The sequence below is a fragment of the Hyposmocoma kahamanoa genome, unplaced genomic scaffold (assembly GCF_003589595.1).
Source record: "Hyposmocoma kahamanoa isolate Upper Pololo Valley unplaced genomic scaffold, ASM358959v1 102, whole genome shotgun sequence".
Classification (NCBI taxonomy): Eukaryota; Metazoa; Arthropoda; class Insecta; order Lepidoptera; family Cosmopterigidae; genus Hyposmocoma; species Hyposmocoma kahamanoa.
Window position 1 is genome coordinate 1285945 of NW_020653337.1, and position 11639 is coordinate 1297583.

The following is an 11639-nucleotide window of genomic DNA, read 5'->3' on the forward strand; positions in this document are numbered from 1 at the left end:
CCGAAGCAGTGCTCGCAGTCTTCGTCGTCACTGTCCGATCCCGAGTCCTCGTCAAACTTATGAGGCTTCTCGTAGATACAGCAGCCTGTAAAAGTGACTCAAAGCTTACACCAGTTGGTAACGCGTCGTATTCGATCGGGCAGCTGACATACCTTATAATTTGACGGTAGACAGTTCTCTACATAGTATGTATACACAGTCTGAATAGAAATTGTTTTCTTGGTGTAGGCCGTGAAGTGATTTTCGCCAAAATTATAAATTACGTAAATTTACAGTAATGACACACGAGGAGTTGCGTCGGCGTTGCGACGCCTTAGAGGTGACGCTGCGTTGAAACGGCGCGAGTACGCGGGCGCGTCGAACAAGGGGCCAAGAGACGAAGTGGGGAGGGGTGCTGCGGTACGTAAGTAAGGGGGAGGCCAGACGAGCGTAATTTTGTGAGTTGTGAGTTGCGTTTTTTGAGTTGCGCAGCTTGCACTCGACCGAAATTCGGTTGGACCGCTAGACGAACGTATTTTATTCAGTGGCTTTTAAGCGTTTATACCAAAGTGACCCCTCCCCCTACCTCCAACCACGCCAGCCCGTCACACGACGCGCTCGAAAGTCAGTCGTCACTACGCCCGTGGGTCGGCAGATAACTAATTTTGCGTCGTCGTGTAAAACAAACCGTACTTTTATATGAAACCGTATGCAGCGCAAACTACGCAACTCAAACTACGCGACACACAACTCACCAAATTACACTCGTCTGGGTGTGAGGCCAGACGAGCGTACTTTTCTAAGCGGGGCGTTACGTGCGACAGCGCACTGCACGTGTGGCATTCAGTGCGTTCAAATCAAAGCACTGCGATAACGCAACGCCCCGGCAGCTCCCGTGTGGCATCGCTCTAAAGTTGTAAGTTTGTAATGGTAGTTAGTTCATTACATTTAGACTTTTTCTTGTTCATGTCCTCGTTGTCAACGGTGTCCTCTGTCCAGACGACCTTCTTGCGGTCGCGCGTGCGGTTCTGCCGCAGCGTTATCACCGCGATCGGCTGGGCTGACTCCTGAAAACATCATATGTGCCAAAATAACTTTTTAACCGACTTATAAAAAGGAGGAGGTTCTCAATTCGACTGTGTTTTTGTCTGTGTGCATGTTACGCGATTGCTACGGAATTTGTGAATCGATTTTGATGATTATTTTTCTGTTGGAAAGAAGATACCTCAGTATTGTTCTCATTTAATTTTATTTTATTTAGCCGTTTATCTTCACTTATTATGCTCTTAGACAACTGAAACGTGTTACTGACCTAAAAACGGCCCTTTCAGCTTATTATGCGTTTGCCCACTCGCGACTAGCCTATGGGATTATACTGTGGGGAAACAGCTCGTATTGTAAAGAAATTTTTGTTCTACAAAAAAAAATGATCAGAATATTAACCAACATAAAACAAACGGACTCCTGTAAACCGTATTTTACAAAACTTAACATACTGACTCTAACGTGCCTATACATTTTTGAAGCCTAAAAGTTCGTTAAAAAGCACGCAGATTTATACTCTTCGATAAAATTAATAAGACGTAATAATCGTTACCATAACAAGCTTAAACTTCCTCCGCTAGCCTAAAATTATTTTCTTGTGCACCACACCCTATATTAATAAAAGTATATAACCACATCCCAAATTATATAAAAAATTTGGATAAAGACACGGTCTTTGAACAAAAAAAAACAAACAAAAAAACCCTATTATATTATGTCTGAATTTTTTGGCGATAAATGTATTTGAAATTGATTTCATGTCTATATGAAATTTAGGTAATAATTGAAAATACAATTCAGTAAAAATTATTATTAGCAATAAGTGTACGTAATAATATATATTATAATAATAAAATAAATGTACGAATAATATATATTATAATATATGTTAAAATAATTATATCATTAGGTTTAAGTTTAATACCCTATCACATATATGTATCTAAGTTTATAAAAATGTAATTTGCAATAAATGAAATGAAATTAAATGTAATAGTAATAAAAATGTTTAATAATTATAAAAATAATAATTTAATTAATTTTAAGATAAAATATTGTGTAATAATCATTGACTTACAAATAAATGGACGACGGGTCTAATACAAAAACCACGAAAAAAATGTCCCAAGTCAACCTATTTAAACGTAGTGACATGTAAAGGAATATGAAAAAGCTAAAACGTTGAATTTAAATTGTAATGTCATCGCAGTACTGTCTAATTTTGCTTGCTTCGCTGTCAGTCGAACAAACGAAGACTAAAGCGTGAATGACGCTCTGTATACGATTTTAACGCCCTATAAGTTCGGACACTTTTTAGCGCGAACCCGACGTCCATATAATTGTAAGTCAATGGTAATAATTATGTTTATTAATAATTATAGAATCTATAATATAATTAATTATCTAAACTAATTAACTACGTTCAAGCACGTAATACGTGCAATGTATTTAAATTCCATTGTAACTTTGCTACACCCTTATAGGGTATCACATGTATAAGTTTATCATCCATGTGAAATGCAAATAAAATGAATATGAATAAATATTTAAATTTAAAATTCACCTCTAAGGGTGGGAAACTAGGGGATGAATCCGGATTTGCGCGAATAAAACTTGACAAATAGATGTCATTCCATTGATGGAATGGTGATGGACCATTACGGTTCGAAGTGGTAATTATGATGATCTTAAATTAAGTGGAACAATAATATGTTACCGCTAGCAATGTCGCGGCGTGTTATAGTATCAGAGACGTAACCAAAGGCGTCAAATGTTAATATCAAAAAGAGTCACAAACCGTTTTCTCACTCTTTGTTAATTTTTGTCAAAAATGAAAGAGACAACACTACGATTCAGCATGGATAATTATCGGCTACACATCAGAATAGATAATTATTATAATAATTATCAAAGAAGATAAATATCTTTATAATAAATCGTGATGATGGAGACGGCACTTCACAAGATTTGTTAACTCTCTCCAACTAGCAAAATCTTCATTAATGTACACATCACTAGTGTCTAGGGATGCAGGTATTTTTTTTAAATAAGTATTTCATTACCCTATTAAAACTAAATAAAACATCAATATAAATTTATTAATTAATTTTTTAATCATGAAATTGGCCAAGAAATCATTACAATGTAAAAAAACTAATTAAAAAACTATATTTTCAGTAATTGGCAAGAAGGTACTTGATCTCTAGCCATATTTGATATTTGTGGTTAGAACAAATGATAAATTAGAAAGTAATGTAAGGACACATGTCCCGACGGCGCAGCTGTACGGGTAGTTTGTATGGCTGCAGCAAGTATGTCCGGTGCATTCTGATGACACTGATTGAGTCAACACTTGAGACTATACCACTTCGCTTTAGGTAGAAGTGAAATAAAAACAATAATACTCTATCAAATTTTAATTATCATAATGATACATTTATTTTAATATCAGATAATATGTTAAGACCTTGAGTAAATAGTTTTGTACAGATAACATTAGAATGCAAACAGTGGCAGTCTGTAGTACGGTTGCTTCTGAGCTAAAAAGTACATGATTTTGAGTGCCTGTACTTATAATTTTAAATTAGTACGTGAAACTTTCCATTCTTGGACAATATATGAAGTTTCCAACTTGCATTGAGCCAGTGTGGAGGAGTATGGCCTAAACCCTCTCCTTATAGGGTTCCATAATGGGACATATAATGGGAAGACCATGATGTTAATGAGCATTCAAATAAAGAAAAAAGCATGTTGCAAATTTTAGTAATAAATGTTACATAACATTCTATAAAAAATATGTACATTACAAATAAAATGTTTTTTTTTTAATTAAAATTTAAAGACAAAGTTAACGGACTACATTAGTGTTGAACAATTCCTTAATTGTAGTACTACTATAACCTAAAAAATCTGACAAAACTTCTTTCGTATGTTCGCCCAGAAGTGGAGGTGCTGAACGGACATAGTTTCCTCCTTCACTGTATGTAGTAGGGGGAGCAGTCGTCTTCATTGTTCCAATCAGTGGATGGGGCAATTCCTGTACAATCCCTACAGCTTTCACATGCTCATCTTCAAATACCTCTTTGATTGAGTTCACTGGACCAGATGCAAAAGATGCATTTTTTAACAACTCCCACCACTCTTTCTTGGTTTTCTTAATAGTCATACGGCTTATATTTTCGATAAGCACATCTCTATTCACGACCCGATCTGAATTATTTTTGAATCTCGCATCATTTGCCATATCCTCCCTTCCAATTTTCCTACAAAGGTCAACAAATTGAGCATTTGATGTTGCACCAATGACAATATCACCATCTTTAGTTGGAAAAGCTTGGTACGGGACGACATTTGCGTGAGCAGTACCCCAGCGTTCACCTTCTATACCACAGTTCAAGTAATTACCAGCAACATTGATCATGATTGATATCTGTGTGGACAGTAGATTGCAATCAATCTTTTGCCCTTTGCCAGTTTTTTCACGGTAATAAAGAGCAGTCAGGATTGCACCAAATGCATGCAGTCCTGTGGCAAGGTCAGTGGCAGGTATTCCTACTTTAACTGGTCTTCCATTTCTCTCTCCTGTGACGTGGACGAGACCTCCCATGGCTGCAGCTATTACATCATATCTAAAACAGAGTTTCCAGCAGTTATATGTTATTATGTAGCTAAACTTTACAAAGGGTTTTTCATTATCTGATGGCATTTTTAAATTTTATACCCTAACATGTATTCTTACTAACGTCTTACTTTAAACACAATGTGTTCCACTCACCCTGGTTTTTTTGCATAGGGTCCAACAGGTCCAAAGCCAGTAATAGAACAATATATCAATTGAGAATTCAATTGCCTCAGTTTGTCGTACCCAACATCCCATTGATCCAGTTTTCCCGGTATATAGTTCTCCACTAATACATCACACTTCTTAACCAAGTCGTATATTATTTGTTTACCTGCCGACATTTAAAGATACTCTAATTAATGTCAACTGATATTGCCTTGAAAAGTGCAAATTAATACAAATCATACTATATTGGGTTCTCACCTTCTGGCTTCTTAAAGTCCACACAAACACTTCTCTTGCTCCTATTCACGCAGAGAGAGTAATACGACTCTGTGTTGTCTTTCATAAAAGGGGGACCCCATTTCCTCGACTCATCTCCTTCGTGGCTTTCCAATTTTATGACATTAGCACCTAAATCTCCAATAAGCATAGTACAATACGGCCCTGCGATGACCCTGGTCATATCTAACACGGTAATATCGCTCAATAAACCCGGCAAACGCGTGGAAAACTCCCTAAGTCCATGATAATGAGATTTGATAGCACCGAATGTAAATGTTTTTATGATCTCCATTGCGAGCACGGAATGAATAAAGTGACACTTTTTACTTATCATATATGAAACAATAATATGTTCGCAGTGTAAATAAAATGATAAGGAGGCAATAAACAAACGGTAAAGACTATTTGAACACAACTTACCTCCTGCAATTGTGGTTGCACCGTAGTGACTGCCGTGCTCGTGGTAGCCATCTCTTCGGGGAATCGTGTACGCTCTCCCATTAAATTAATAATGCTAAAAATTCTTCACATTATACACTTGAAGAGAATAGTAAGAGTGATGCAATTACGATTAGATCGAGATTATTCCACTGCGTTAACCAGCGACGGTTTTATCACAATAGAATAGATGTCATGTGAGTGGACGATTTGACATTGACATTGACATTGACATTGACTATGACATGACAACTAATGCACAATGTTGCAATATTGCAAGCCTGGTGGCCGAATAAGGGTCGTATTCCAGAACACAAGTCAGGACTTGAGTATTGCAGTGAGCACTGAAAATCATACTCAAGTCCTTGCCATTAGGGTCGTATTTCCAGTGCTTGAAATCATACTCAAGTCTGCTGAAATCCTGACTTGAGCATTGAGTAGAGTTTTGGAATACGACCCCTAGGGCAGACTTGAGTATGATTTCAAGCACTGGAAATACGACCCTAATGGCAGGGACTTGAGTATGATTTCGAGTGCTTTAAACCATACTCAAATCCACTTGAGCATTGAGTAGAGTTCTAGAATACGACCCTAAGTTGCATTGCAATGGCGTTACTTTTGCCTGATCTTAATATAATAGCAACAAAACTTGACATTGTTGTTATATATTAAAGTGCAACAATTTTGAACAGGCGCTACGAAAATAAGATATTAATTACATTATTTCATTAACACACAAGTTGTATATGTATTTTAGTGCTACCCATTCCCAATGCCGACTTTAATTTAATACATTATTATTGCATATAAAGAGCACACAGCTTCGGGCAAACTTAAGCTAAACGTTCATTATTATCAGTAAGAAAACGATAGTACGTACATACATTTTATTTCCTTTTAAACCTTAAAATTAGCCAATACCATATATTACACAATGCGTATTAAAATTATAAGGATTTGTCACATTCGTCAATCTTAAACTAAAATGTAATCAATCAATTCAATATATCTATAGACAGAAGTGATATATATACGTAAATCACATTTTTCACACGCTCCTTCACTTCAATGTAAATTAAGACAATAGGTTATAATTATAGCAAGGACATCTACTAAGCCAGGTAATTTCAATTAATCAAACTTTAAATTCGCAGATATAATTCGACCGTGTCCAGGAATGGAACCCGGAACAAAGAGCAAAAGAATTCACTCCGTGGCACTACCCAGAACAACCAAGCCAAAACCACCAGAAAAGTTTTTTTCCGAAATAGGTCCTGTTGGGAATTGAATCTGGAATGTTTATTTTATTTAGAAAATAAAATTATATTTCCGGATTTAAATTGCGTATATTTGTTTTTTCAAACAAACCTACGTTTCGGGCCCTTTACAGGTCCCATGATCACGGTTGAGTCAACTCAACGTCGGCCGACTCAACGTCGGTTTGTTCGTTATAACAAATATACGCGATTTAATAAGGAAAAATAGTTTCATTTCCTATCTGTAACAATCGCGAAAACCTAAGAACTCAATATCTTTTCATTTCTTATCCAGTGCCAGTATTTTTTTATTTTATTTATTTATTTTATTATTTGCGTATGAAATCTACAAATTGCTTACACATTCATAAAGCAGATTCCCCTGAGAAGAAATATTTACTTTATTTTAGTAACCATAATGTTCTTATTGCATTGCTATTTCCAAAGTTCGCGCTATACAGCCCGACGTCGTTCAGTCGCATATAAGTAGCCGACAACAGGCTGCGCCTGCGCAGTGCGGCTAGAGTGTTTAGTTCAATTAGCAACAATAATAACGCACACACCCGTAGCCCCGTACTAAGGAAACCCTCTAGGATGGAAAGAAAACCCTACATCGCGGATGCTATGGACACACATAGACAACCACAAATTACACCGCTCACGAAAGAAATAAATGTTGGCCGTACAAATTTCAACTAGCCCTGAGAATGGAACCTCTGCGTGGCAGTCCAGCATGATAACAGTTCAGTCACGGAGGCAATTAGAAGAAATGTATAGTTTATTAACCGACTTCAAAAGAAGGAGTAGGTTCTCAATTCGACTGTATGTTCTTTTTTTTTGTATGTACATATGTTACGCGATAACTCCGGTATTTGTGAACCGATTTTCATGATTCTTTTTTTGTTGGAAAGGAGGTACTTCCATAGTGGTTCCATTTAATTTTGAAGAAAATCATCCACCTTTAAGGGTGGCTGTTCACGCATGAAGATTCATTTTTACAAATAGCGCCTTACTTTAATTTAGGAGCAACTATTTTAATGGTTGATTTTGCTATTTATCCAATTCAAGGCGTTTTTCTCTCAATATACTTTGAGTAGTATCGTAGTGAGAACATATTTTTATTATCTCCAGTGTCAAGTCCTGTATAGTGGCGAACTAGGGGATATTTCAATAAAACTTAGCAAATAGACGCAATTCCACGTATTTTTGAGGTCGGTTTTTTTAGTACTCTGTACTGAGATTATTTAGTAGATAATGTTTCTCTATCATAATAATATGGTATTTTATAAACTGCACTCGGCGCAGCTCGATGCCATCCGCCGCCACTTGCTGCATCTTTATCATTTTTTGTTTAAAGAAATGTAACCTTGCTCGTTTGAATTTGTCGTTTGGCTGCGGCAATTTAAGAGTGTACAGATAGAGTGCCCGTTCAAATCGAGCGTCTGTCGACGTCTGGCGTGCGGCGAACGTGTCAAACAAGTGCATACGCGTAGTGCTGTCTTGAGGGCGCGTGTACACGCTAAGAAATTCGACGTGTCTGCTACAGACAAGATGAGAATGGTCTTGCACACGGCAAAAATTTTGTCGGATCTAGCCACGAAAACATGACGTGTCTGGGGATATAATATATCCCCAGACACGTCATGTTCCAAATAAGCAATACTTTACCAAATGAAAAGACGCGTGATACGAATGAAGCTTCATACTGGACTGGACTTGTCTTTTAATTTTGTCAAATATTACTTATTTAACAGTAATTGTTTCGGACGGAGATCGAGAGTAGCCCCCCTGTTACAGACGAGAAAATGATGAGTATGTACACGATATGAATGCTTTCGGACTTTCGGACTGGTCCAGTTCCAGGTAGCTGTCGTTTTACTACGCGACTGTAGGAAGAAATATGTTGTTGTCTTTATTGACTACTAAGCAACACCCGTCCACGCGTATGTTTATACGCGTCGTTTACTGACAATGCACCTCCCCGCACCGTACAATTGCGGTAGAGCGCGTCGTGTCGGGGTTAGACAAGATTTTTTTTCTTGTCTAGCGCCGAGGCAGTGTACACGGTTCGTGTGTAGAAACGATACGTATTCTTGCATAGACCCGGCGACTTTTCTTAGCGTGGACACGCGCCCTGAGTGCCGGCCGAGCAGCGCGACGGCAGCATCGGGTTTGTTTGCGCGTAGTGTCGCGTCGAGAGGGCCTTGCGTGCGAGTTCAAACTATAGTCTGTCTTCTTTTCCAGTTTTCACAATTGATGTAGTTGTTGTCGATAGATTGTTAAAGATAAAATTTTGCCAAAAAGTACGGAATTATGAATGTTACGACGTTCTTATGAATACTCGTGAAATTTATCTTCATGTAATCTCAATGTTTGAAACAACGTAGAAAACTCTTCAAATTTTGTACCTTGTTTTGATTGAGAGTAGGTATTAAATGTTTTAGTCATATAGGTATATTTTCTTCTAAATACATTATCACCTTATATTATGACACAGATGCCATGATAAACACGTAACCGGCTCACACAGATTCTGAGCGTGCACTAAGGCCACTCGATGAAAAGCCACTCGCGTTACTCGCCGCCTCCCTGGACGCGCAGCCGAACACTTTTTCACTCAGGCCGCACAATAAAACGCTTTAAGCGGATCCTAAGAATATCTACAACATAGGGATGGGACCGAAACAGTCCAGTGTGTGCCGTTGAATACAGATTTAGCAGTCGAGGTTTTTAATATATTTTTTAAGACTTGAATTGTGTCATATTTTAGTTTAATACATCCGCACATCTTCAGCAAAAATGTTATCGTTCACTCACCGCCCCAAAATAAGTTTCGGAAAACTCATGAACTTTTAGTTTATTGGAATAATTCCAGCTAATGGTCGTGAGAAAAATATTGGCACTTTGCGTTATAAATACAAAAATAAAGAAAAATGTGGAGGACGAACGCGGCGCGAGCGCCGCCAACTCGATATCTTTGTTTACGCATAATTGGCATTCCTTGATGATCATTGAAACAAGAAGTACCATTACTAGCAAATAACTGGATTATACGTTACTATTAATACTCATTGACTCAAATCACATACACATACATTTAATTATTGATTGATTAATTAATTAAATATACATATAAGTTCATCATCGTCTTATACAGCCTAACTTCACCTACTGCTGGGTATAGGCCTCCAAGTTTCTCTGCCACTCCCCATGATCCCGTGCTAATATCATCCAGTTTCGCCCCCCAATTTCTGCGATGTCATCCGCTCATCTCGCCGCTGGTCGCCCGACGTTCCTGTGTCCAGTCCTTAGACGCCACTTAGTTATCGTCTTACTCCATCTGTCATCTTGTCACCGTATCAGGTCCGCTGCCCAGCTCCACTTTAGCTTCGTGATGCGGTTCCCCACGTCCTTTACCTTAGTTCCTTAGGTATATTTATGTTAGACAACATCAAATACGTTGCTCCGATCACAAAGTAAGTAAGTAAAGCACTTGTGTTATGGAAATCGGAAATAACGACAAGCACCCAGACCCGAGACAGTATTGTAATAAGTAGTACATTATTGTAGAGACCGGGAAGTAAGGGACTGCTGGACAAGAATGAGTTACAAGGCCGAGCGCTGGTAACAAATATCATATAACAAACTCGAATTTCTTTTTTCCGAATTTCATTACTCCGAAAACGGTTCGACTTTTTTTCATGCGATGACAGTTTTGGTATAAATTTGCAATACAGAAACGTCTTACAGCAGAAGTATCGTTTGTCCGAAAACCTATTATTAGAATAATTATTACACATACGTATTCTTTGGGCAGAACTTTGTTTGTTATACAGTCTGTTTTCCATATAATTTAGATTGCTGAAAATTCGTTTCGACAAAATTATTAATCTTAGATAAAATTGTACCGCCATACAATTTTACCGTACAGCCATTGACTTACAAATAAATGGACGACAAAACAATGTCCCAAGTCAACCTATTCGAAATTTAAATTGTAATGTCATCGCAGTATCGCGCTGTCAGTAGAACAAATGAAGACTAAAGCGGAGTTTGGCGCTCTGTATACGATTTTAGCGCCTTACAAGTGCGGACACTATTTAGCGCGGACCCGACGTCCATATAATTGTAAGTCAATGCGTACAGCTCCAAAATTCTGGACTGTACTTTGCTGCGCGCGTCGCCAAGCGTTGTAGTTTAAAAACAGCACGCGACGCGACGCTTCGACTTTGCGCCAGTGTGAGTTGAGCCTAAAAGTGACATTTGACATGTTAGGATTTTTTGTTTGTTTTTTTTTATTATTAAGGCTTTGGCAAAGCCATCAGCCTAAACATGAAGTTTAATTATGTTTCTGTAAATATGGCCGCCACATATACTAAATCTATGGCCGCCACAAAGAGGATAGGCAATTTGATGCGGCGTGCTTGGATTGACTCGGGATTCCTTAAAACAGGCCGATACGGGTATTTTAGTTCGAGATTCGTATAATTTTGCGTTTTAATCTTCGATTAAGGCACAATAGCACTATCCTATTCCACTTTAAACTAGATTTCACAAAATAATTGAATGTCAAAATAAAAACGACACTTTTCCCTCCAAAAGGTCCAGAGCGAATCACATGTTAGGACTTCTTGTTCCATAGCTAATATTGCCTCATGTTTTAATTTAGACGGATTGCAAGACATTACTGTGTGTGATTATCGCTCTTCTCGCTAGAACTCATTTTCGCGACAAAAATATAAAAAAAGATTAAAAAACAGAAAAGAACAGCACGCACTTTATTTTACCAGGTATTAGTAGTAAGTAGGTATTTTTAATTCTCACAATTACGGACACTGGGCAGTTGGCTGTATGAG

The 11639-nt window shown here is 37.8% G+C and overlaps 1 protein-coding gene across 1 annotated transcript; it reads right to left on the reverse strand.

Annotated features, from left to right (window-relative positions):
* Positions 1 to 3841: 3841 nt before the first annotated feature.
* On the reverse strand, positions 3842 to 5381 carry LOC113232565 (succinate--hydroxymethylglutarate CoA-transferase). The gene is made up of 3 exons (XM_026467337.1): positions 5069 to 5381; positions 4799 to 4976; positions 3842 to 4652 (listed from the first exon to the last, which is right to left on the reverse strand). The coding sequence occupies exons 1-3, from the start codon at positions 5379 to 5381 to the stop codon at positions 3872 to 3874; spliced, it is 1272 nt and encodes a 423-aa protein (XP_026323122.1). The 3' UTR covers positions 3842 to 3871.
* Between the last annotated feature and the right edge of the window lie 6258 nt (positions 5382 to 11639).

Coding starts and splice junctions, on each gene's coding strand:
- LOC113232565 (XM_026467337.1), bottom strand. CDS start 5,381: ATGGAGATCATAAAAACATTTACATTCGGTGCTATCAAATCTCATTAT. Junction 4,977..5,068: donor GGACTTTAAGAAGCCAGAAG/GTGAGAACCCAA, acceptor AAATGTCGGCAG/GTAAACAAATAATATACGAC. Junction 4,653..4,798: donor CCCTATGCAAAAAAACCAGG/GTGAGTGGAACA, acceptor ACTCTGTTTTAG/ATATGATGTAATAGCTGCAG.